Source organism: Girardinichthys multiradiatus, chromosome 15, assembly GCF_021462225.1.
Source record: "Girardinichthys multiradiatus isolate DD_20200921_A chromosome 15, DD_fGirMul_XY1, whole genome shotgun sequence".
In the NCBI taxonomy this organism is placed as follows: Eukaryota; Metazoa; Chordata; class Actinopteri; order Cyprinodontiformes; family Goodeidae; genus Girardinichthys; species Girardinichthys multiradiatus.
In genome coordinates, this window is record NC_061808.1 from 28,787,619 (window position 1) to 28,814,869 (window position 27,251).

At 43.9% G+C, this 27,251-nt stretch overlaps 2 protein-coding genes across 8 annotated transcripts in view; one reads left to right on the forward strand and one right to left on the reverse strand.

Moving 5' to 3' along the window:
- The window catches only part of LOC124881997 (centrosomal protein of 128 kDa-like), a 68,396-nt gene extending 48,762 nt beyond the window's left edge, over positions 1-19,634 (reverse strand). For 2 of the 6 annotated variants that reach the window (XR_007041794.1, XR_007041793.1), the window contains exons 1-13: positions 18,993-19,634; positions 18,709-18,795; positions 15,918-16,044; positions 15,677-15,795; positions 15,295-15,393; positions 13,835-13,906; positions 13,185-13,307; positions 7,663-7,749; positions 6,533-6,607; positions 6,243-6,390; positions 4,888-5,027; positions 3,268-3,339; positions 2,815-3,000 (exon numbers count right to left, since the gene is read on the reverse strand). Coding sequence is in view for 4 of the 6 variants with exons in the window: in XM_047388053.1 (XP_047244009.1) it covers positions 2,815-3,000; positions 3,268-3,339; positions 4,888-5,027; positions 6,243-6,390; positions 6,533-6,607; positions 7,663-7,749; positions 13,185-13,307; positions 13,835-13,906; positions 15,295-15,393; positions 15,677-15,795; positions 15,918-16,044; positions 18,709-18,795; positions 18,993-19,187 (1,530 nt within the window). In the remaining 2 variants the exon portion in view is untranslated. Of the gene's footprint in view, positions 1-2,814; positions 3,001-3,267; positions 3,340-4,887; positions 5,028-6,242; positions 6,391-6,532; positions 6,608-7,662; positions 7,750-13,184; positions 13,308-13,834; positions 13,908-15,294; positions 15,394-15,676; positions 15,796-15,917; positions 16,045-18,708; positions 18,796-18,992 lie in introns of all 6 variants that reach the window. The other 4 variants (XM_047388053.1, XM_047388052.1, XM_047388051.1 and 1 more) reach the window with 4 other exon arrangements.
- Positions 19,606-27,251, forward strand: part of tshr (thyroid stimulating hormone receptor) — a 42,450-nt gene continuing 34,804 nt past the window's right edge. Inside the window, exon 1 of one of the 2 annotated variants that reach the window (XM_047388055.1) lies at positions 19,606-19,727. Coding sequence is in view for 1 of the 2 variants with exons in the window: in XM_047388054.1 (XP_047244010.1) it covers positions 21,134-21,378 (245 nt within the window). In the remaining variant the exon portion in view is untranslated. Of the gene's footprint in view, positions 19,728-21,006; positions 21,379-27,251 lie in introns of those variants that run through there. The other variant, XM_047388054.1, reaches the window with a different exon arrangement.

A 27,251-nucleotide genomic window follows, 5' to 3' on the forward strand; every position in this document is an offset into this window, starting at 1 on the left:
AAATATTGCGCGCAAGGTTTCTGTGCGTAAGTACGCTTCGTACATGAGTCCCGTGATCTTTAACAAACTAAACAGAAAACTATGCTGCATCAGGAAAACTAGGCCTGTTTTATTTGTCATCTATCACCTTCTCTGACATATTATGTCTGGTTTTTTTTTTTAGCTTTCCTTTATGCATTTTTATTTGTTTTTGTCTTTAGAAGAAATAAGAAGATTCCATATCATTTTAAAATACATGATCAACAGTTTGACTAATGGGAAACAGACTGAAAGAAAACACAACTTGATTCAGAGGGGTGCAGACAATCTCAGGTAAGTTTCTTTGTATCTGTGTTATGAAGTACAGAGTGGCTTCCCGTTTAGAGCTGTAAAAATGGAAATACTGCAGTCTTGTTATGCTGATTAGTATGTGTGGAAGATCCGGGTGTTGAAAGCACCTCGTGTCTATACTCAGAGACCCAATGTTCAGTTTCAGTGAGACAGATGGAAGCATCAGAGTCAGGAGAAAACCTGAGACTTCACGTTGTATTAAAGAGATGGGATGCTGCGCTAACATGAGCTCCAGTCACACAAAGGAGTGCCGGCAATGTGAAACAGTGGAGAAACAGAGGGCTGTATGAGGAGCACAGATTCACGCGGAGCTAACTTTACAAACAGTCTGTTTCTGAATAGAATAGTGAGATAACTGCCAGCCCTGAACTAACTAAAGCATTTCTCAAAGCCGACATTTACTCACTTCATACCCCTAATACTGTTTACTTTTTGCCAAGTTACAACCATAACCTTTAACGCATTTGATTGGGATAACTGCAAAGTGGAACATAAATGATACACGGTGTTAGGTGTCCATTTAAATTCACCGCCCTTTTGTTCTAATACCTAAAAAAATCTCATACAAACAACTGCCTTCAAAAAAATCAATTAATAGAAATAGTCTACCTGTTTGTAATTTAGTCTCAGTATAAATACAGCTGTTTATTGAAGGTCTTTTATTCTAGGAGCATCATGAAAACCAAGAACCACAGCAGGTCAGGAATAAAGTTGTTGAGAGGTTTACACCAGGTCCACCTTGATCAGAGAAGTAGCCAAAAGGCTGGTAAATGGAGGAGCTGCAGAGATTCACAGCTCAGAGTCCCAAAGCCACGGAGGGAGTGCAACATACATGTGGTCGAAAACTGGAACTGCGCGCCACCTGGAACACACTGACCCCATGGTGAAACATGGTGACGGCAGCATCATGCTGCGGGATGCTTTGCGTTCACAGGGACAGGAAAGCTGGCAGCTGTTCTAAATACAGGGCATCGCTGAAAAAAAAAAAACATTAGAGGCTGAAAACAAAACTTTCCAACAGGGCAATCTAAAAGTACGGCCAGAGCTACAATAAAATGGTTTAGATCAAAGCATGTTTATGTCTAACCAACCCAGTCAAACTGAGGATTGGCAAGCCCAGAAAACCGCTCATCAAACAAAAAACTTCAGGGGATGTGAATAAACGGCCGCCAGCTGCTGAACTCTCACGAAAAGCTAAAAGAAAATTAGCCACAGACATTTTATTAGCTTAATGATGTCCCTATCATACGGTGAAAACTCAGAATGTATACAGTAAACATTCTAAGTGTTTCATCCCTCATTGAAACATGGTGGTTGAAGCATCATGCTGTGGGAATGCAAAAAAAGGCCCATTAAACCATAAGGGCACAAAAACTATGGCAATCTGAATCTGGCATTTTGACAGTTTCTTTTACTAAAAATAACACCTGAACCCATAAATGTACAAGACATGACTGAAGGTACAAAGCTCTTTGTTTCTTAAGATGAACTAATTCCCAAACACATTTAGAAGCATCTCGATCAAGAGCTGATAACATGGAAACATTTTCTAAACTGGAAGTATGAATACAGAAAAGAGGGAAATATGCTCATATGCTTAAGGGTCCACACAGTCCAGTCTATTGATCCAACAGAGCAAATATGCGTCTTTTCTTAAAAAACAAAACAGGTAGAGAACGGCTCAAAGTAAAACTAAGGTCCTGGGTAAAAAACAAACAAACAAAACCTGAAAAATATTTCATATATGAAGCGAAATTTAACTCTCTGTAACTAGTTATATGTTGTAAAGTGTCTAAAATGTCTTAAACTATCCACTGTTTTCTAGATCAAAATTTCAGGACTACAGAGAGAATCTGGCAGAGAAATATTTGGTTTTTCTCTCACCGCCTGAAGGACTCGCGTTTGGATTTGAGAAGGACTATAGCATCATTGATCTCTTTGCTTCTCAGAACATCAATAATATAGAAGTCATGCATGAGCCACAATTTCTTTCTGAGATGATGTAACAAAGAAAAGTCCTTGGGTTAGCTGCAGCCAGCAGGCCTACATGATCATTGGTTTGGCCCATCGGGTCAATATGCTGTGAAACATAGAACAGGACTGAGTAGCTAAGAGGATGAAACATTTAATACAACAGCTGAAAGAGCAGCCGACCTGACATAAACAGAAAACTGACAGCGGAGCAGGTTTAATTAGAGCGTTAATAATCTGAGATCTGAAGTTTTCCTCTGGGCAGCATTACATATTGTGCATCAGGTCTTGATTATTGTAAAGCTCTACACCCCATGTTAAGTTAAAAAACACGTAGCATGGCAATGGTAGTAGCTGCGAGACAGAAGCCCTTCCTTCCAAAGAAAACCTTCAGACCTGGCTGAAGTCACTTTTGTTATGATGAAACAGAAAGAATGAATGTTTTTTCCCCAGTGTTGAAAGCTGACGATTCTACGGGCTGTGGAAAACTGCGTGATTGATGCTTGGACCAACCTGCAGGGCCTTGTCTTCATGAAGTCGACCCTCAGCCTGTGCATCCTCCAGTTCTTTCTGCAGCCTCCTGCACTTTGCCCTCCACTGGCGCACAGCTTCTTGGGCCCTGGTCTTCAATTCATTTCTGCTCCTTGTGCTCTCCTGCAGCAAGGCCTCCATCTCTCTCCTCTCTGTCTGCCCGTGGCTCTGGAAGAATGATTGAATGTACCAATGAAGTCCACGTTCATTCTTTATATTAAGAGACCGTATTTTTTTTGTTTTTCTTTTTTAACCATGAGGCACCTCAAGGAATAGAGTAAAATGATTTATAGCTGCTGCATTACCTAAAAGGCTGCTACATTCTAGGCTCTTAACCTTTTTATAACAGCATAATACGGAAGAAGCTAAACATGTTTTTAATTTATATAACCACAGAAAATGTTCTGTTTGGGTAAAACACTTCTTTTAAATTACCTGTATGTCTTTCAGCTGGTCCAGAATCCGCAGCTGCTGCTGTTCCCGTCCTTCCAGGTTGGATGATAATTCCTTCCATGTTGGGGAAAAAAAAAAGGTCAAGCAAGAGACCTTAGTTGGACAGATATGAAAGACTTTAAGAGAAGATGAAGAGAAATGGGAGCTAGGCAGAGCAACGACAGGGACAAAATGTTCCCAAAGACGGGTCAGAGTCTTTTTACCCTCATCCTAACATCCGGGTTCCTTATAATATCGTTCAGAAAAGAGGCCCAAAGAAAATCTAAAGGACTTTGAAGTTTCCAGTTTGGCTGAGGTATAAAGACGAGGCAAGCAATCTGGTGGCCATTTTGGTGCTTACACTGAATAAGACTGTTAGTTAGGGCTAATTAGTCATACGCCGATTAGTCCTGGACATAAAAAGGGCATATAAATCCATCCGTCTCATTTCCCTCATTATGCTTCATTTTTGCTGGTTTACCTCCAAAAGGACACATTTCTTTCATCTATTTGATCCAAGTATAAAAACCGTAAGAGAAGCCCCAGGTGATCCATGCAAACACCCACTGTATCTCCTAACAACGATTCTTTTGCAGGGTGGGCGTGGGAGTTCAGACACATTTTCAGGGAAATCAGACGGCGGTGCCAATGCTTAAAATGCAGGCATTTATTTGCACATATATATCGCTGATACCAGCTAGAATCAGAAATACCTACACTAAATGTTTCAGTGCCTCTAAGTGTTTCTTTTACATTGAAGTGATTTGCATTACAGTTGAAGAAGAAACCATGACATCTGATCCTCTATTTCGACATCTGTATGTCATCCGCATTTACACTCAATGCTGGCAGCTCTCATATGTCTATTTTCAAAAGGCGACCTCTGGATATGACGCTGAGCACACACATTCAACTTCTTTAGTGGACCTGATCTGAACGGAACCCGTCCTGTTAAACCCATATATGGTTTTGACCACCGTGCTGAAGCTCAGTTTCAGGGTGTTGGCGATCTTCTCATAGCATAATCCATCTTCATGTAGAGCAACATTGGGGTTTTTTGTTTCTTTGACCCTCAGAGGGTTCTTTGCCATGAGGTGCCATGTTGAACTTCCAGTAACCAGTGTGTGAGTGATAACACCCAATCTAACACACCTGCTCCCCATTCACACCTGAGACCTTGTAACACTAACGGGTCACGTGACACCATGGAGGGAAAATGGGTGATTGGGCACAAATTGGACATTTTCACGTAGGGGTGTACATACTTTTGTTGCCTATGGTTAAGCCGTTACTGGGTGTGTGTTGAGTTATTTTTGAGAGGACACCAAATTTACACCACTTGTACACTGACTACATTGTATCAAAGTGTCATGTCATCAGTGTTGTCCAATGAAAAGGTAATAAAAATGTTTACCAAGATGTGAGGGGTGTACTCACTTTTGTTAGTAAACCTCTAAAAAATATATTTTTGCACTTCTTTTCCCATTCTTAGCCCAGACCTGGAAAATGCTTCAAAATGCTTCCAGACGTTTCCAGACTTGGCAAGAACCATAAATTCTGCCACATTTCCAAAGAAAAACAAGTCATACATTTCCTTCCCAGAGCAGCTTCTCCGACGCGCACCTTGACCTGTAAACTCAGGCGTAGATTCTCTCTCTCCTTACGCTCCAGGGTCCTCTTCAGCTCCTCGACCTCGCCCTGGACCGAGGCCTTGTGAAGCTGGGCCCGCAGCTCAGCCACCTCTCTCTCCAGCCTAGCGTGATCTACACACACGTGCACAGACACACATTCAAAGGTTGGTGAAATTCATGGTCGAAAGGACCGGGCAGAAAAGCAGAATACATTCAGTCGGGGCAAAACGATTTAACAGTGACATAAAATGACCACGTTTTTTGGCTTCTATTCATTTCTGGGGTGCGCTGACGAACAACTAAAAACATTTTTGGAAATTTTAAGGATTTTATAATGAGACACATCAAATGTATGTTAGGAGTCAGTATTTAGCGTTGACCTTTTCCTTCATAACTTCTGCACTTTTTCATGCTGGCCATCAGGGTCTGGGCCAAATCCTGACTGACGGTGATCCATTCTTGTCTTCATTGTGGTTGTAGTTGCACTCATAACCACCTCCTGCTGCAGTGGAGGAAACACACTCTTCAGCAGGAGACAGTCTTGACTCTTGTTGGACACTTCTGCACATCCTAAAACCTGACTTATTGCAAGTGAACCTTAGCAGCAGTTGGCATGCGTGTCACACTATCTGATGCAAAGTGATGATGTATGCACATCTTCCTTTACAGATAAAGAGTGCTAACGCAAAAAAGACAAAGATCTGCTTCTCTTTGTCCGCCTTTCATTGAATTCAGTCTGCTAATTGAGTTGTGAAGAGCAATTTTAGCCGAACTCTATAATAGACTCACCGTATACTATTAGGGGATAATTTAGTGGAAAAAAAAAAAAAGAGGTTGTTTTCACTACAAGGAAATCACGTATCCTAATAAATCAATTTGTGTCACTGCCAAAACTTGATCCTAAAAGAGATAAATATATTTAAGACTTTAACTGTTAATTGTTTTACACAAATAAATAAATAAAATATTCCCCAAAATTTGTGGGCTTATTTGACTCAGTCTAAGCAAACCAATTTCTGATCAACATTAACAGGATATGAATGAAATAAATGTGATTTCTTTCTTTAGGTTGCAGCATTTATTTCCCCTCCAGTATTATGCTACAGCCTAATTCAATGTTCTGTAAGCCATTTCCATTCCAACTTTAGATTTGATCCTGCTAATGCCATGGACACCATAGATAAAGTTTAAACATTTCCTAACAAACATAGAAACAGATTCCTAACACAGGATAAAGCAGGTGCTGTTTTCCAATCACAAAGCTGGCAGGGCAGTCTTTAAACCGATCATTTCCTTTGCATCCAAACCCTTTTCCTCTGCCTTCCCTTCCACTGACAATCCTTTTACCTGACCCTTGTAATTGACCTCTTCCTCCTTCACGTTCAGTGTGGCTGGCTTGCAGCTGAGTGCTGAGCTGAGAAGCCTCCGTTTGTGTCCTATGAAGCGCCGTCTTCTCAGCCCTTGTCCTCAGCAGCTCGCCGCGGATATCTTCGACCTGGGGAACATCGGCAGTGTAAGCAGACAAACCGGACGCCTCCCGCCACTAAGGGTTATGTGTTATCTGCAGCCCGTTTCGTCTTGTGACGTTTCCCCGTGCATCTACGATCCTCATCAGGTGGAGGGAAGCACAAACGAACCTGTTGAACGAGGGACTCCCTGCTGTCCTCTGACTGCTCCAGTAATCTCCTGGCTCTCCCCAGCTCCTGCTCCATCTAAGGGGAAAAGAATATCAGTCGGGACAAAGAAAAGGTGTTGAGGAACCACGACTGTACCCAATACACAGTGCCTTCCAAAGGTATTCATACCCCTGGTCATGTTAGAAGCACAAACAGGAATGCAAACCCAAAGTAGCATATAACTGTAAAGCATGGTTTATAGACCCCCTTTTACCCGTTTGCAGAATACATTAAACTCATTCAGACTGGATGGACAGTGTCTGTGAACAACACTACGACAGGAATATGCTTAGATCTAAATCCTTCCATTGTATCTCTGGCTGTATGTTTACAGTTGCTGTCCTGCTGGAAGATGAGCCTCCAGTCTCCAGCAGCATCGAACAGGTTTTTGTCCACAACTGTCCTGTGTTAAGCTCCCTCCATCTCCCATCAACCCTGGCTAGCTTCCCCATCGCTGCTCAGGAAAACTGTTCCCACAGCATAAAGTTTTGCCAAAGTGGAATTTTGACCAGAGCACATTCTTCCTTTGTCCTCCACCTGGCTTCTGACAAACCTTACATGTGACAGCTATCTTCTTGCCATGGTGTCATAAAGGCCAAATTTGTGGAGTTCACAACTAATAGTTGTCCTATCATCAAACTTCTCCACTTGAGCTGTGGATGTCTGCAGCTCCTCCAGAGTTACCATGGGCCTCTGGACTACTTCTCTGCTTAATGTTCTTCTTGCCTGGCCTTTCACTTTAGGTTGTTGTTGATGTCTTGGTATGTTTCCAGGTGTGCCGTCCTCCTTCCATTTTCGGATGATGGAAAGAACAGATCTCTATGAGATGTTCAAAGACTCCTAACTCTGCTTTAAAATTCTCCAACCCTGTCTGCTGTGTTCCCTGGTCTTCATGAAGCTGTTTGTTCACTAATGTTTTCTAACAAACCTCTGAAGCCTTCACAGAACTGCTGTGTTTATCCTGAGATTCAATTACACTCAGGCACTTTGAACACTTTCGCAACATCTTCTGTTGGAATAAAAGGGTTTTGGTGAAAACCTTCGCCACGGGCAAAGAAACAGATCCCAAAAACTGTGCTCAGCGTTTTTACCTTCTTCTTTTCCCTCTCTGCTTGTAGAAGTCTTGCTGTCATGACATCCTCCCCGTCATCGGTTCGAACTTGGCACCTCCCAAAAATCTGCAACAAAAAACAAACAAAAACAGCTTAGATCCCACTCAATCCAAAGCATTCTTAGCAGGCCGTGGTGATGAATTACCGCCTGCTTGCAATAACAACCAGCCGAGTGACTCATCATCTGTTTGATTCACATCACAGCGGGGCCCATCGGGGGGGAATAAATGTGCCCTCTGCTCTCCCTCCTCCGCTACTCTTAAGTGGTATAAGAGATTATTTTCTTCTTCATTTCCTCTTGGTTGTTTATTTACCCTGGATTTTTTGGACAAATGCATTATGTCCCAGTACTTCGGGCCCCTGCTGGTGGCCCATTAGGGCACTGTTCTGTAGAGGGAGGCAGACGAATTGGTCGCTGCTATCACCGCACAGCACGTTCAGGCAAACTCTTGCTTGCAAAGTTCTTCTGGACTGCAAGTGACTACACAGTGCCCCTCTGTGGCTCCCCAAGAGAATGCAGAAAGGGGGACAGATAAAGCCAGACAAAAGCGGAAGACGAAGACCGTTTGGTAATTAAAGAATCAGCAAACATTATCATGACAGTGTATGGTATGAATAATTTCTGTGGCTAAGTGGATAGCACCAATCAGTGTAAACCTTCTCTCTGTGTGTTTTAGTCAAAGGGGCTAAGGAAAGAGGGTGTCGTTTGTTGCACAGATTATGAAGCCCCTTATGAATCAACTCCATGATATAATGATAATTACAATTGATTTAACATGCATTACTTAAGCTTCATTTCCCTTTCAGCTGCGTTTCTACACCCTGAAGGGTAAAACTGGTGTATGCAGCCAAGTTTTTGTTTTTCCTTTTTTTGTGGCAATACATTTTGCCAACAGTAGATGTGCTCAATAAAAGTCAAAATTGTAACCATGGCAACATGCAATGCTTCATAAATACAGTTGCTTGCCAGAGTTTCTTATATTAATCTTCAGAAAATAGCTCAAGCTCAGTCAGACAGCTGGACATTTGTTTAGCATTTTTTAAGTCTTGCCACAAATTCTGATGGACTTTGACTGGACCATTCTAACACAATAATATGCTTGTACAGGCTCTGTTTTTTGGAATCACCCTGCCAGAAATGGAAGCATTCTCACATCATGATGCTCCCGCCACCGTGCTTCTCAGTAGGGATGGTGTGTTTTTCAGGGTTAGTTATCTGTCACACATTGCGTTTTGCATGTAGGCCAAAAAGGTTCAACTGTGGTCTTTTCTGACCAGAGTACTTTCTTCCACATGTTTGCGTTCTCCCCTACATGGCTTGCCACAAGCACCGTCGCAGAACAGCTGTAGTTACAGTGCCTATTACGGACCTCTTCTACTTTGGCATTTTTGAATTTTTCAGATCATAAAACTAGTTTTATTATCAGAGAACCTTAGCTTTCATGATGAAAGAATAAAAAGCTAGCCTATGTCCCTTTGCAAAAAGCATTTGTCCCCTTTGGTAAACGGCTGCAAAATTTAAATTTGCGGCAGCCCAGTACAGGGGTTCCCAAGGCGGAGGTCGGGACCCCCAGGGGGTCACGAGACACCAAGTGGAAGGTCTCCGAATGATTTCCAGAATCATTATTAAAGACCCCCAAGGCGTACGGTGGCCCAAAAGGGACAAAATTACATAAATATATCAAGAAATAAAGGTGAATGTCCTATTAAATAAATAAGTGTACAATGAAATAAACAAATGTACCATTAATTTATTAAATGTACAATTTATTTATTTAATATATTATTGAAAAATTAAACATACCATTGAATTTTGAAATGTACAATTAAATAAGGTCTCATTAATTAAATATAACTTTTAAATGATGAAGTTAAAGTAATTAAATGTAATTTAAAACAATTAATTCATTTAAAAATACATTTAATGTTTGAGATCCCGTGGCCTAGTCAAAGTCCAAACTTCAATCTAGGGTAATGCATGTGGCATGGTTGGACTGGATACGTTTTCCCCATTAGTAAAGGCAATGATCCTTTGAAAATGGCATTTTGTATCTATTCATTCCTATATAAATACAGTCTGGATATAATAAAAGATAAAAACGAAAAAGATGAGTCTTTTCTAAACTACATCCAGCACACCAAAGAGTTATGTACAACATCACTTTACCGGCAAAGCTGTGCTTTTTAGTGGGGTGGGGGTAGGGGGGGGGGGGGGGGGGCAGAGCAGGTGGTGCAGGTGAGCCAGTGGGAACACACAAAAAAATCAGCATTTAAAAGTACTCAATTAACTAATGCACTGCTTCAAATTTCTAATCACACTAATTACTCTGGTTGAAGAAATCTTCTGTGACGTCCTTTGCAGAGTGAGAAAGAATTTCTCAGGAGAGATCACAAAAATAATTCAGCTGTCATTTAGAAACGCAATTATATTGCTACTTCCTTTCCCAGAGACGGCAGCTCGAAAAGGCTGGTAGCTTCTTGGAAAATTGAGCCTCATTAAACTGTATAAATACTAGCAATGTGTAACAAAAAAAAAAAAAAAATCACGCTGCTGCCGCAAGTCCTTTATCATGCAAAATGAAGCGCTGATTCTTTTATCAGCAGAGTTTCTCTATCTGTGGAAGAGGGCCTCACCAGAGACTTGTGAGGGGAAATTACCATCAAAGAGCGTCCACCAGACGTACCAGTGCAGAATAATGTTTTTATCTCAGAGCACCACAACGCTGAAAGTTTAACTGTTTCTCCTGAGTTGAAAGAGTGGAAATCTAAAGTGTTTTAGCTGAACGTAGTTCAGAAACAGGATACCTGGTAAATCTTTACCGAATGGATTTACAGTGACTTCGTCATGCTGCGACAACAAACTTCAATGTATTTTAGAAGTTTTTATGCGAAACACCAACATGATACGTTTTTTTTTGTTTTTTTTACTTTTCTGCAGATTTGGAAGTGTTGTGCCCTGAGACAACACTTTGCAGAACCACACTTTACTGTAGTTAGAGCTGGAAGTCTGTCTCTACTAGCTCTGCCCATCTAGAGTCCGACATTCTTGCCCATTCTTCTTTGCAAAATAGCTCAAGCTCAGTCAGGCTGAATGGAGCGCATCTTTGTGCAGCAATGTTCTCTGATGTATTTCTTCAACACTAAGTCCCCTCCACTCTTTTCATGCTTTACCATCACAACCACTAAGAGTATACAATCTAAATCAAGTGTGGACACTGAGGGCACTGAAAGTCTGTCCAGTAGGCTAAGTATGACATTGACACGCAGAGTTTGCATGCATGGCACTTGAAATATAACATCCTGCCAAATATTGAATCAAAGTAGTTTTTTGGCGAACGCAATATTACAAACATTTCTATGACGACTGCAAATCGCTATACTGTGAAGTTCTAATCTGGGGGTCACTGTCCTGCTGAAAGTAAGCCTCTACCCCAGCCTCACGCGTTCTTCTAGGATCTTATTTAGCTCCATTCATATTCCCGTTGATTCTGACCAACTTCTCTGTCCCAGCTGAAGAAAAACATCTGCACAGCATGACGCTGCCCCCACCATGACGCTGCCCCACCATGACGCTGCCCCACCATGACGCTGCCCCCACCATGACGCTGCCCTCACCATGACCACCATGACACTGCCCCCACCATGACGCTGCCCTCACCATGACGCTGCCCCCACAATGACGTTGTCGCCACCATGACGCTGCCCCCACCATGACGCTGCCCTCACCATGACACTGCCCCCACCATGACGCTGCCCTCACCATGACGCTGCCCCCACAATAACGTTGTCGCCACCATGACGCTGCCCCCACCATGACGCTGCCGCCACCATGACGCTGCTCTCACCATGACGCTGCCCCCACCATGACGCTGCTCTCACCATGACGCTGCCCCCAGAATGACGTTGCCGCCAACATGACACTGCCCCCACCATGACGCTGCCGCCACCACGACGCTGCTCTCACCATGACGCTGCCCCCACCATGACGCTGCTCTCACCATGACGCTGCCCCCAGAATGACGTTGCCGCCAACATGACACTGCCCCCACCATGACGCTGCCCTCACCATGACGCTGCCCCCACAATGACGTTGTCGCCACCATGACGCTGCCCCCACCATGACGCTGCCCCCACCATGACGCTGCCGCCACAATGACGTTGCCGCCACCATGACACTGCCCCCACCATGACGCTGCCCTCACCATGACACTGCCCCCACCATGACGCTGCCCTCACCATGACACTGCCCCCACCATGACACTGCCCTCACCATGACGCTGCCCCCACAATGACGTTGTCGCCACCATGACGCTGCCCCCACCATGACGCTGCCCCCACCATGACGCTGCCGCCACCATGACGCTGCTCTCACCATGACGCTGCCGCCACCATGACGCTGCTCTCACCATGACGCTGCCCCCACCATGACGCTGCTCTCACCATGACGCTGCCCCCAGAATGACGTTGCCGCCAACATGACACTGCCCCCACCATGACGCTGCCCTCACCATGACGCTGCCCCCACCATGACGCTGCCGCCACAATGACGTTGCCGCCACCATGACACTGCCCCCACCATGACGCTGCCCTCACCATGACACTGCCCCCACCATGACGCTGCCCTCACCATGACACAGCCCCCACCATGACGCTGCCCTCACCATGACGCTGCCCCCACAATGACGTTGTCGCCACCATGACGCTGCCCCCACCATGACGCTGCCCTCACAATGACGTTGTCGCCACCATGACGCTGCCCCCACCATGACGCTGCCCCCACAATGACGTTGTCGCCACCATGACGCTGCCCCCACCATGACGCTGCCCCCACAATGACGTTGTCGCCACCATGACGCTGCCCCCACCATGACGCTGCCCCCACAATGACGTTGCCGCCACCATGACACTGCCCCCACCATGACGCTGCCCTCACCATGACACTGCCCCCACCATGACACTGCCCCCACCATGACACTGCCCCCACCATGACGCTGCCCTCACCATGACGCTGCCCCCACAATGACGTTGTCGCCACCATGACGCTGCCCCCACCATGACGCTGCCCCCACCATGTACACTTTTGGTCTCGTCTATCCAGAGCACTTTCTTTCACATTTTCAGATGATACATTGAACAGAGGTGCGTCAGATCTTCAAAGCTTCAGATATTGTATCCTAATGTAACTCAGCTTTAAACTTTTCATTTTCCTTCCTCTTTACATTTATGCACCACTTTGTGTCGGTCTATCACAGATGTTCCATTAAAATATATTGAAGCTTGCGACCTTAAGATGTTTTTAAAGGCACTGCAAGGTCTAGTTTAGGCTATTTTATGCATTTTAACTTTGTTTCAGTCTCTTTGCACATCTCGACACTGAATCCGTGTGGTGCTGGTTTTATGATCACTATGAGCTCTTTTTAATGACACAGAATATATGTGTCACTCATAGGGTGTGTGACAGAGGGACGTCTGCAGATGAGTGGTAAGAGAAAGAGGGTCACCTCCTGCTGGTTGTCGCCCCCAGCCGCCCGCCTCTCTGGCCATCTCTCTCTTTCGTTGCTCCTCTGCTCGGCCTGCATCTCTCTCTCTAGCTCCTGCAGACGTCTCTCCACGCGAGTTGACACCTGCGGAAGAAGAATGAGGACGCCTCGGGTCACGCAAACACTGCCAGTGCGGAGCGGGCGTCAGGACGTGATTAATGAGACAACGGGAAATTAAGGTGTGGGAATGAAGGAAGAAAAAAAACAACTCTCTCTGTTGATTGGTTGGACGTGACACATCCCCCTGCGCTACAATTCCCTGTCTAATCAGGAAGCAGAGCATCCTCCGGTAAACGACAGGTAATACCTTTATCTCGTCACGTCCGCGGACAGGACGAGATAACAGAGTATTACACATATTGGCTGTCATTTGGAGCAGCGTATTTGCCACTGCGCTGATGATGATGGGGATGTGTTTGGAAATTAGAGTGAAATATTTATTTTCACCATGAGGGTTCCAAGCTTTTTCTACTCAGAAAGAAAACATTTCCATTTAATATGTTTTAACACATCAGTTTCCATCTGATAATATTATCTATATGATATCCTTCAACTAAAGGCTAGAAACCACCCACGAAGTACTGGAAATGAAGTCTGCAGCTGCAACCCACCGAGTCCTGCCTCTGGGAAGCCGTCATGTGGTCCGTGAGATTCTCCATCGCCTGCCTGGTGTCAATATCAGACCTGCACAACAGAAAACAGACCAAGATGATCCTCACGCAGCTCAGAGATTCTTTTTCCCTGACCCAATCAATATGAATGTAAAGACATAATCTGAGGCGGCGGAAAAATAATTACTCGGCTTCGGATGTTAAAATATGATGGGATCAATTTGTTCTGGTCAGCAGCACGAGGGACGACAAATTTCTTCTTTTTTTAATAACTGCAAAATGTCAAGCTCTAATCTATGCTGGGGGAATGATCTGCTGCCGTCTGACTCTGCTCCGTCTCTTCTAATTTCAACCAACTTTGTTGTGTAAAGACATAAGACACAGATTTAGAGATTGAAGTGAGACCTTAAGCACGGCGAACATGAAAATAAAAAAACACGGTCTACGCATGATTGGTCTCAGCTACGAAAACAACAGGCAAGGAGTTTAAAGAAGGGGTTCCTGCACGGCCTGCAAAATATCCAGAGAAAGAGAAATAAAAAACATTTAGGGCGGTTAGACTCCATCCAACTAGCTCAATATATTGGCAATGTTCAGAGTTTGAAGGAATAACACTTGAAATATGTTAACCTTCAAAAGAAAGAAAGAACAGAGGTGTGTGAGGGAGAAAAAAAGGAAGACAGGGAGAGAGGAAGGAGGGAAGACAGGGAACGAGGAAAAAAGGATAGTGAGGAAGGAAGGAAGGAAGCACGGTGAGGGAGAAAAGAAAGAACGATGTACGGTGAGGAAGAAAGGAAGGAAGAGAGCTACAGATGGATGAAAAGAACAGAAGGGAAGAAAAAGACAAGGGAGGTAGAGAGAAGAGAAAGGAAAGAAGAAATGGAGGGGAAAAGAAAGGATTGAAGGCAGGAAGAAAACAAAAATGGGAGGAAGGATACTTTTAGACAGAGATGGGAAACAACGTGTGGAAATGCAAAGGTTTTTCCATTCATTATATTCCAAACTTCTCTAAACCTGGAAAAACACTTAACCTGGAAAAATACTTTTCCAGGCTGCTTTGGAAGCCTGTAGATCAGTAAAGCCCCATTTAAACATTCCAACTCTACCTTTGAATTGAATTAAGCAGTCATTTAGTGTTTGGATTTAATAAACAGTGAACGATCTTTCTCTTACAGCTTCAAACAGCCATTAGTCTAGTTAATATGCAGCAGCAGTCTGTGAATAGAGCCTCATACAATGAGCATTCATTACAGACTTCAAGAGAAGAAAACATTTTTACTATGTATTACAAGCTTTTCAAATCTACATTTTTTTTCTCTTTCACTAATGACTAAATTAGAGTAATTGATTGAGACTATTTCAATAAAAAAAAACTTCTGTATTTGCCAATATAAAGACACCATCTGGTAAATTCAGTCATGAACGAACTGCTGTGTTGAGTAGAGCGGAGTTAAAACCACCAGATACCGATTCCTCCGGAGGATTTCTCTATCCAGGTCATCAGACAGCCTCTGCTGGTCACAGCGCAGATCCCGCAGCGTCTGATGCACCGTATGAACCTATGAGACACCCACAGACGCGTCCGTACTCAACACAAAGCATGACAAACTGGTCCAAATGCATCACAATCACAATTCCTCATACATTTTACAAATCCGAGAAGGAAAATCTAATATAGGTAATATCTAATCTGAATGAAATAGAAAGAAAAAAACCTTTTAATCTCAACACCTGCAGAACACAAGCGTCTACGTTGCTGACTGAGTGTGCCCTCTTGTGGCAGCTTTATGAAACTACAAAGAAATAAGTGACTAATCAAGTTATTGGCCTGTTTTTCCTTACATTATCTGCAGCCAGGTTGGAATCCTTGAAGCGAACGCCAGCAGACTGAGACCTTCTCCTCCTTCTCGGACTGCCAGTGTAATCCCTGAGTGGAGAGGTAGGATAGAACCGCTGGCCCTCTGAAAACACAAACAAATGGTTTTGCTATAATAAAACTTTTAAGCTGGGTAATCAGAACTAATTTCAGCTGAACTAAAAGACAAACAAAATGTCAGAGAAATAAAAATCACATTCTGTCTACCTGATGCTGAGCAGGCCTCCAGGTCACTGGTGTGCAGGGTAGAGGCCGAGGAACTGCGGACCTCGTTGGTTCTGCTCAACCTCGGTGTCTGCAGCTGATTGATTGAATCCTCTAAGCTCTCCCTGAGCTGACAGAGAGCAAAAAAAAAAAAAAAAAAGATAACACGCATTTCTGACAAATCACAAAGACAGCAATCACTTTAGTTAGCCGTGTGGGCCCCATAAACAGAAGTGATTAAACAAAACAGACAGAACATGCATCCTAAATGAAATAACTGCAGATGAGAATGGGATAGTGTAATATAGGAGAGAGGGGGTTGAAAATGAATGATGGGAGCTGAATAAATAATGAGATAACTGCATGCAAGAACGGCTAAACGGCATTAGAATGGACTCAGATCCGTTTGGTTCTCACACTGAGACAGGCTCCTTCTGAGCTTCCAGATATCGGATATTCTGCTTTGTTTCGTCCCTGAGCTCCTCAAAAATCCTCAAGCCCAACATCACTACACTGTGTGCACAATTATTAGGCAAGTCTTGTTTTTGAGGATCATTTTTATTAATCACCAACTACAGTGCTTTTGGTTAATCCACAATGTTAATGAACCTCCAACAGGAATGTTTAAGAAAGAAAATGTGAGCTGTTGGCTTTCTTAGGAGAATAGCTCTGTGCACAGTTACTGAGCAACTATTATTGTGCAGAATTATTGCGCAGCTAAATGAAAAACACACTTTCTTTAAGTGAGAATTAGAAACAAACAATTCAAAACTTTCAGATAAACATTTCTGACATTTGAAAATAAAAAAATCCGTGACCAGAATAGCCACCTTTCTTTCCAATAAAAATGACAGCCTTCAATTCATGTAGTCTGACAGCTTCTTGATCTGTTGACGATCAACTCTTTGTTGACCGCAGCCTCCCAGACAAGAGAAGCCTTTCATCTTTAACGCCCTTACTGGCTAGCCATGCAGAGGAGGACTTGGATGCATGGGTTGGTGCATCTTCCTGCATTAAAATCATTGTCTTTTTGAAAGATGGAGACTTCTTCCTGCACAACTGCTTAAAGAAAGTGTCCAGGTTTGGGAGTTGATTTTGAGCCCATCTTCAACCTGAAAAGGTCCAACCTGCTCATCTTTATTAACACCAGCCCATCCCAGTACCCCACCTCCACATTGCTGGCGTCTGACGAAGTGGAGCTCTGTGCTCGTTACTGATCCAGCCACGGGCCCATCCATCTGGTCCGTCAAGAGTCGCTCTCATTTCATTAGTCCATAACACCTTTGAAAACTTTTCAGTCTTTAGATATTTTTTGGCCCAGTCTAGACACTTCAGCTTATATCTGGTTCAGTGGTGGTCGGGTTTCAGCCCTCCTTACTTTGGCCATGTCTCTGATCACTGAACATCTTGTACTTCTAGGTACTACATGTAGGCTGCAGTACTAGAATATGACAGGATAATGGGTTCCTGGTAGCTTCATGCTTGATTCTTTTCAACTCCTTGGCAGTTCCTTTTTTTCTCAACATGTTTTTTGGCAATCCTGTTGACTATTTGCAACAACATGTTTGATGGTTCTGTGATCACGACCCAGTATCTCAGCAATTTGAAGAGTGCTGCATCCCTCTGAGAGGTAAGTTTTGACTTTACAGAGTCAGTCGAATCTCTTTTTTAGCCCATTTTGCCTAAAGAAGCTGCCTATTTTGGTATAAGGTATAAGAACATCCTTAAGCCACACCCTCCCTCATTACACAGACACACACCACCTGCTAGGCTTAAATCCATTAAGCATTCAAGTTTATCCAACTTGGAGTTAGAAAATATGCCTAAAAATGATGATATGGTAAAAATACTTACTTGCCTAATAATCGTGAACACAGTCTACATCTAGCATTTCACAATCCTTTCTTTTCTGAGACACATTTATAAACACAGCCACTAACATCATCCTCACCAGACTCCGACATTAGCTCCAAAACCCGGTCTACAGGTCTTTATGGCTCCAGTGTCACTAACTGACACCAACTGTAACTCACACAGTTGAAATAATCTGCCTAAAACAGAGCTTTGGTTCCAAAACGCTGTAAGTAACAGTGTAATAATACATTTACATTGTTTTTTTACTGCAGGAACAATAACTGCATTCCCCACTATTACACTACAAGACTTGAAACATCTGGTACAAGCCATGACAGATCCATATGATTTTTTTTTTTTTACACCAAATTCTGCTCCTACTATCTGAATGCTTCAGGTAAAATCAGAACAAGCGGACCAGGCAGCATTTTTTATGCAACCTGACATTGTCTGTGGTCCATCTGCTTGAAGGTTCGAGGTGTTGCGCTTTCAGACATTCTATTACTCAAACCTTGGTAATAACCCTTTGGTACAACCAAGGTAAGGAGTTGTGCTTGAAAATCCCAGTAGATCAGCAGTTTCTGAAATACTCAGACCAGTCTGTCTGGCACCAACAATCATGCCAAGTTCAAAATCGCTTAAATTCCCTTTCTTCTCCATTCCGATGCTCAGCTTGAACTTCAGCAAGTCCTCTTCACCTCATCCGGGTTCCTAAATTTACTGAACTGCTATCGTACGACTGACTGATGCGCTATTTGTGCTACCACAAATCTAAACAGGTGTACCTAACAAAGTGGCCACTGAGCCTCTATGCAAGAATACCATCAACTCCCCCACCGCTGAATACCTGAGAACTCTCTGACCACTATGCATGAAAAGGTTCAAGTCTGCATCTTTATTACAGGAAAAAAGATAGAAAATAAATCAAAACGTGTCTCACCAGAGTCATGGCTTCAGCCTGATCATCTGCATGCTCCCTGTACTGACCCAGCATTCTGTCAACTTTGGTCAAGTTCCTACTGGTGTCCTGATACATAAGCGACACAAACACAAAGCAAAGATCATCAGAAGCGTAAAGAAGCCGAGGCAAGCAAAGAGTTTTAATTATGACATGACATATTCACATCGCTTTGTCCTCAGGCTATGATAAGGGTTATTAGCGCAGAATAATGTATGCAAATACATGTGTGTGAAATCCAAGCAGGTGTTTTCATCACGAGTTACCTGTAAGGTGTTTGCCAGGGTGCTGATTTTGCCAGAGATCTCTGCGGCTCGCCCATCGTCTCCACCCCGGCTGTCTCTGGCTCTGTCCCGGCGGGATTCACGCCCCCTGGGCTTGTGTCCCCGCATCCTCCTCTCGTATGAGTCTGACTCGCTGGACGTGTCCATGGCTTGAGACATATCCAGCGGAAAACACATGGAAGAACGGCTGACGATCAGCGGCCACGACTACAAACGCTAGCTGTTAATCAGATGACTCGGCAGGGTGGGATGGTTGAGAACTTTTTCTACACGACATAAACACGACATCGGAAAACGACACTGACGCTTTGTCATCTTAATTTGAATAATCAGATAAGAAAGAAAGCTATCCGAATAACCAGAGACGATAACTGAAACAGTTGAAGTCTATAAACCGCAGTCCAGCTCATTGTTGTGAAGGATGCTCCGACTGGTTAGCAACAAGTAGGAACCACAAGGAACATTAGCCGCCTAGCTACCCAAACATTAGCCAACTAATTAAACCTTCGGAGAATACTTCAAGACGACTAGATAAAAACAAACAAGACAAATAAACAGCGTCAGAAATACATTGTAATGAAGGCCCGACTGATAACTACGAGTCTCCTGCTTCTCTGCTATGGCAACTTGAACTAGCCGCGTCTGAGCTGGGAAAACAACGGAGCGCAACATCCCCGAGGAACGCTGGGAAGTGTAGGCTCTAGACAATGGAAATGTGTAAGAATGTGCTATAGCTGGACTACATTGTCCAACAGGATGCTTTTTGCGCCATTGCTGGCGCTCTACAGAAAGTAAAGCAAGTAAATAACGCCCAAAATCAATACTACTACCAATTATTAAAATAATAATATATTTTAGGAAGTCTAAATACCAACTTGTAAAACTTCCCTTTCACACTTCCAACTATTGTTTTGACAGACATGATCCCACTCGTGGGATGTATGTTTGTGGGATTTTATGTGTTAGATCAACATAAAGTTGTGCATAACTGTGATATGGAAAGTAAATGACACATGGTTTCCATTTTTTTATTTGAAATGTGTGGTGCCCATTTGCATTTAATCCCATTTACTCCAGTACCCTTTAAATCTAAACCATCGCGACCAATTGCCCTCAGTTATGAATTAATTACTTGATTTTAATGTAGTGTCTGTACAAATAAAGCTGTTTAGTGAAGGCCTCAGAGGTTTGTTAGAGAACATTGGTGAACAAACAGCATCATAGAGACCAGGGAGGAAAGTCCAACAGACCAAGGTGGGTAGAGGTTTAGAGCTTTGGTTAGACCATAAATCTCTTTCTTAGGCTTTGGGAATCATATGAATCATTCCATCACTTGAAAGTGAAAAAAGACTGTCACCAACACCAACTTTATCAAGAAAAGTGCAGGACTGAACACAGCAGGAAGTCCTTCCTGCCATCAGCCATTGGACTTTATAATGATCAAGTATAGGTTACTTTTGTTTTTGGTGTTTCATGGGTGTTGCTGCTGTGACAAAGCAGCAGCAAATTAATAAAGTTCTGTTCTAAATGTCCATCCACCCAAATCAAGGGGCTCATTGTTACTCTTTAGAGCAGCAGAAAATGCCACCCTTATGATGAAACATGGTAGTGGCAGCATCATGCAGAGGGGATGTGTTTCTTCAGCAAAGGAAGCCGATCGGAAGTTGAATGTATTTAAGGCACCTGGCATTAAAAATGATTAGAGTCTATAAGACTTGGGGAACAGGTTCACTGTCCAGCAGGCCAACAACCCTAAACATACAGTCTTTTATAGAATTCTAGCCTTCTTGTGTGGGGTGGCTGTAGGAGGAGTCCCACAGGACTCATGCAAACACCGCCACTGTCTACACTGGGCAAAACAATTGGACAGCCCGTATTTTACCTACAGCATACAGAAGGAGGGGAAACGGGGATGGGGGCATTCTAACACTGCCTTTGTAAGTCCACCCTCTCCTTAAGTTGAAGACCACCTCCAAACCCACCACAGAGGTGCGGTTGTCCGCCCCGCAGCATCCCCAACCTTCTCCGCTCCAGACTGGGCCCCTGCACGGCGCGCCGAGCACTCAGGACTATATCCACCCACCAAAAAACACACACCAGAAGCTGTAACTTTCCGCAGTCATATGTCGCTGTGGACATTTGGGAGGTGGGGAACTAGCACGGACTTTGGGACTTTCAGCCAGCTGTGCTCCAGCATGCAGGTGCTAACATGCGCGCTGCTGACCCTCATCACTCTAACCATCAGCAGCACCGAGCTGCAGGCTTACTCCTGCCCGGTCAGGGGCAACTGCACCGAGTGGAGAGCTCACACAATCTGCTGCAGTGACATTGATATTCTCCCGAGGTTTCCAGCAAGCACAGAGACGCTGTAAGTAGGCGTACGGAACGCATCTGTAAAAGCGATTCTGCTGTCTCTTTTCGTGCATTTTGAATGTTAAAAGCGCTCTTAACCCCGAGGAAAAACCATTACGATGTAATATTCCGTCAAAGTGCACCCGCGGGGATTTTAAGGCCGTCTTTTACTAAGCAGTTATTCTCTTTTCAGGTATCATTCTGTACATTAGTGTTAGGCAGATTCAACTGTTCCTCTATGCACAAGCCTGACCTAACTCTAACCTATTTTTGATTTACTGCGAAATGTCTTTAAAACATGTCTTTAAAAGCTAGGTTTCAAGATGAGTGCTGCAGTAATATGATTGTACTGATAGCAATAATTAATTTCAGCATTTTTCACACAAACTCTGTTGAAAGAGATCAGAAAACCCACTTTCCAATCAATACATGACATTTTGTTTACTTCAGGAGGTCTATACAAAGTCTGATTACTCTTATTGTATAAGCAAAGCCAGCCTTTAGTTTTTCTAACCTACAGAAATTGACCATATAGTACCATGTGATTGTTGGAAGAGGAACAAATCAGATGTCCAATATATTTGGGTTTGTGGGTAAAAAAACAAGTTACAGTCTTATTTGCCAAGCACCCCAAATGGGAGAAATATATTGGGAAAGCGGCATGAATTAACGGCCAAAGTGCTATTGAAACGAGCTACCAGAGAGCTGTGAAAAATCACAGTGCACCCGATTCTCCTCCCTTTTACAAAAACAGAACTTTCAGAAACACAGAGGCAGACTGCAACAACATATCTGACAGAAGAGGCAGTCTGTTAGTATTATTTTTTAGTATTAGTATTAAGATTTTGTTCATGTTTCTTTTGCGACATGAAATTGCATTAAATAGCTTTCAGCTGTAGGTCTTTTGGGGTAGGTCTTTACCAGTTTGGCACATCTGGAGACTGCAATTTTTGAACATTCTTCTTTGCAAAATACCTCAAGATCAGTCAAATTTGGAGAGTAAATGTGAAAATAGGTTTTAAGTTTTACAGCAGCTTCTCAGTTATAGTTAGGTCTAAACGATGAACTATTCTAACATAAATATGCTTTAATCTAAACCACTCATGGAAAAGCATCCCTACAGCATAATTCGGCCAATTTTGGACTCACCTGACCAGAGCACTTTCAGTCATATGTTTTGTTTGTCTTCTACAAGGCTTGTGGCAAACACAATCAGGACTTCTTATAGCTTTCTTTCGACAATAGCTTTCTACTTTCTACTACTAACACCAGATTTATGGAGTGCATGACTAATAGTTGTCATTTCAAAAGATTCTCCTTCCTGAGATGTGGATCTATGCAGCTCCTCCAGATCTACCATGGGACTCTTGGCTGCTTCTCTGATACATAATCTTCTTGACCAGACTGTCAGTTTAGGTGGACATTACATTACCAAACTTTCTTGAAACTTCTCCACAGTTTTATACCTGATCGGTCTGCTGCATTTCTTGGTCCTTATGGTTCTGATTTACTAGTTCTCCCTAACAGACCTCAGAGGCCTTCACATACTAGCTGGAGTTATGCTGAGACTAAATCAGACACAGCTGGGCTTTATTTACTAATACAGTAAATTCAGGTGTTTGTATTTCGGGGTAGTGGAAAAACAGGAGTTGAATACACAAGCACGCCACACTTTTCAGATTTTATTCGGAAAAAAAAGAAAAACCATCATAGTCCATTTTCCTTCCACTTTACATCTATGCACTACTTTGTGTTGATCTATTACATGAAATCCCCCAAGCCATATCTGGAAGTGTTTGTCATGTGATAAAATGTGACAAGCTTTAGATAATACTTATAAAAGACCCTCTATCTGTTTTATAAAATCAAGATAATTCTTGTGTTATTAAATTACTCATCTTGAATCATAAAGGTAATCCTTGAAAAGCTAAAATCAATTATGAACCTACCAAGTTATTACATGGATATTTTTTTTTGTATTGGACTCACTGACCACAGCACCAGACATAAAGAAGGTTCTCTGCTATGTTGTCATAATCTTCATTCCTGCCTTGTAGTGTCTCGCAATATCCCTTCATCCTTCAACAACCCTTTGCATTGCAGCCATCACAAAAAATTATCTCCTGATCACTGCTTCAATTCACTGACCCACATGCCTTGAGTGTCCACTTCAATTTCCTCACATTCCTGCCCAAAGTTTACCCAGTGCCCCTCAGGAGGACAAAAGACATGAATACATCCCATCCCAGCTCTATAAAACCTTCGGGTAAAAATATCCAGAAATAGATAATGTATTGACTGGCATGTTCTAGCAAACGAAGCGTTATGAATTTTGATTTTGTTGTATATTTGCTGAGGAATAAATTACCCCTTTAACATCTTTAGGCCCAAATAATGGACTCCCACAGAAGCCATCTCTGAGTTTGTCATACTGGCCGGTTATACATTGGCTTTCTGTCCCAGTGAAGTTTCTCTCTGTAAATGTTGCTGGTGTTCTGTCGGCTCAAACTGCATACTTTGCTGGTATTGAATAATATGTTGTACATAAACCTAAGACATGGGGAACCAAACAGTAAGAAAACTCCAACTTTTGGAAAGTCCAACTTCCGAGATAACGGAAGGCCGTACTACAACCTCGTACCCGTCGTCTTCCGCTTATCTGGGACCGGGTTGCGGGGGCAGCAGACTAAGCAGAGACACCCAGACGTCCCTCTCCCCAGACACCTCCTCCAGCTCCTCCGGGGGGAGCCCAAGGCGTTCCCAGGCCAGCCGAGAGACATAGTACCTCCAGCGTGTCCTGGGCCACCACCTGAGCCTTCTCCCGGTGGGACATGCCTGGAACACCTCCCGAGGAAGGCGTCCAGGAGGCATCCGGTATAGATGCCCGAGCCACCTCAACTGGCTCCTCTCGATGTGGAGGAGCAGCAGCTGTACTCCGAGCCCCTCCCGGATGGCCGAGCTCCTCACCCTATCTCTAAGGGAGTACCCGGCCACCCTACGGAGGGAGCTCATTTCAGCGGCTTGTATCCGGGATCTCGTTCTTTCGGTCACGACCCAAAGTTCATGACCATAGGTGAGGGTAGGAACGTAGACCGACCGGTAAATCGAGAGCTTCGCTTTTCGGCTCAGATCTCTCTTCACCACAACGGACCGGCACATTACTGCGGCAGCCGCACCGATCCGTCTGTCGATCTCCCACTCCATTCTTCCCTCACTCGTGAACAAGACCCTGAGATACTTGAACTCCTCCACTTGAGGCAGGAACTCCCCTCCAACCTGAAGAGAACAAGCCACCCTTTTCCGGTCGAGTACCATGGCCTCTGACTTAGAGGAGCTGATCTTCATCCCAGCCGCTTCACACTCGGCTGCGAACCGCCACAGCGCATGCTGTAGGTCTTGGCTAGAAGGGGCCAGCAGGACCACGTCATCTGCAAAAAGAAGAGACAAAATCCACTGGTCCCCAAACCAGACCCCCTTCGGCCCTTGGCTGCACCTAGAAATCCTGTCCATAAAAGTTATGAACAGGACCGGTGACAAAGGGCAGCCCTGCCGGAGTCCAACATGCACCAGGAACAGGTCCGACTTAGTGCTGGCAATGCGGACCAAACTCCTGCTCCGCTTGTACAGGGACCAGATGGCCCCTAATAAAGGGCCCCCGTTCCATACTCCTGGAGCACCCCCCACAGGGCATCACGAGGGACACAGTCGAATGCTTTCTCAAGGTCCACAAAACACATGTGGACCGGTTGGGCAAACTCCCATGAACCCTCGAGTACCCTGTAGAGGGTATAGAGCTGGTCCAGTGTTCCACGGCCAGGACGAAAACCACACTGCTCCTCCTGAAGGTGCAGGTTCGACTATTGGCTGGACTCTGCCCTGCCACCACGAAGGTTTTTCACCACCTCGGTGATTTCAGCCTGGGTGATGAAAGAGTCCAACCCAGAGTCCCCAGCCTCTGTTTCCACCAGGGAATGCATGATGGCAGGATTGAGGAGATTCTCGAAGTACTCCTTCCACCGCCCAATAATGTCCTCAGTCAAGGTCAGCAGCCTCCCACCCCCACTATAAACAGTGTTGGCGAAGCACTGCTTCCCCCTCATGAGGCACCGGACGGCTTGCCAGAATCGTTTCGAGGCCAACTGGTAATCCTGCTCCATGGCCTCACCGAACTCTTCCCAGGCTCGAGTTTTTGCCTCTGCCACAGTCTGGACCGCGGCATGCTTGGCCCCACGGTACCCGTCAGCCGCCTCAGGGGTCCCACAAGCCAGCCACAGCCGATAGGACTCCTTCTTCAGCTTGACAGCATCCCTTACTGCTGGTGTCCACCACCGGGTTCTGGGATTGCCGCCGCGACAGGCACCACAGACCTTACGGCCGCAGCTACGGGCAGCAGCATTGACAATAGATGCGGAGAACATGGTCCACTCGGACTCTATGTCTCCAATCTGGTCAAAGCTCTCCCAGAGGTAGGAGTTGAATACATCCCTGACCGAGGGCTCCGCCAGACGTTCCCTGCAGACCCTCACTATGCGCTTGGGCCTGCCAAGTCTGTCCGTATTTCTCCTCCTCCAGCGGATCCAACTCACCACCAGGTGGTGATCAGTGGACAGCTCAGCCCCTCTCTTCACCCGAGTGTCCAAAACATGCAGTGGAACTAGAACTCATCCAAGGTTGGACATCATTCCTGAATCCAAACTTTGACATCTGAATACAAATCAAATACAACATTACATAAACCAGCATACATTGAAAGCAGTAGCAAATGTATCTTCTCCTTATGTAGGAGTATTGTTATTATTATTACTGCCATTCATTTTAAAGGTCAGAAAAATTTAACTAATATACTAATTACAAACTTGTTAAGCTATGCAATAGAATTATAAAAAATTACCAGAAAGAGAAGAGTCGTCCACCATCAATAAAATATATATTTTGCAAATAAATGTATAAAAGTCACTTCTTCTTAAATCAACTGGGAATAAAACACTGTTTTTTTCTATTGTTTTCGTATGAGTGTGCCGTCTACAGTGTGTGTGTGTGTCTGTGTGTGTGTGTGTGTTCAGGTGCGTTTATGTGTAGGTGACTCATGTGTCAGAGATGTGGAAAGCAAAGCATGCTACGAGGCCTGTGTAGCGTGACACCCCTCTGCGTCTGGACGATGCATTCAATATTTACCTTTTACAGCACGTTTCTCAAACACCCCAAGAGTTCCATTTGAGAATAATTAGCAGGAAAAGGGCTTCAATGAAAAGACTGCATAGTTTCAGTCTCTCAGAAGCTTCTGAATTTTATGACTAAAGTTTAAATGCGATAAATCATGAAATTAATTGTGCCTTGATCCCTATAAATCAGAAACATCCCAATGCTGTTTCTTTAAATTAATGAGCACTTGATAATGTTAAAATGTTGTCCTTAGATTTAAATGTTGTGACTTTCCCAGTCCCTGCTTGTACCAAGGACACAAAGAAATTCTGTCAATGCAGAAGATAAATAGAAAGGTCCGTCAGTCAGTCATTTTCTACCGCTTATTCCATAGTGGGTCGCGGGGAAGCTGGTGCCTATCTCCAGCAGTCTACGGGCGAGAGGCGGGGTACACCCTGGACAAGTCGCCAGTCCATCGCAAGGCTAAATAGAAAGGTTTTCAAGGAAAAAAAATTTATCCTATTAATAACTGAAAAGGAAAATCTTATTTTAAAGTATCTAGGTTGTCATATCTAAGCATCCTGTTTAAAAAATGAACAAGGAATTTATCACCTACTTTCCAAATGAGAAACATTTTAGGTTAAGATTTGCAGCATAATATGTAACTCACCCTCTGAAACATTTACCCCAGAATATGTAACATTAAAATGAGACAAATCTCTTGATAAACAGCACCCCTGTGTTTTC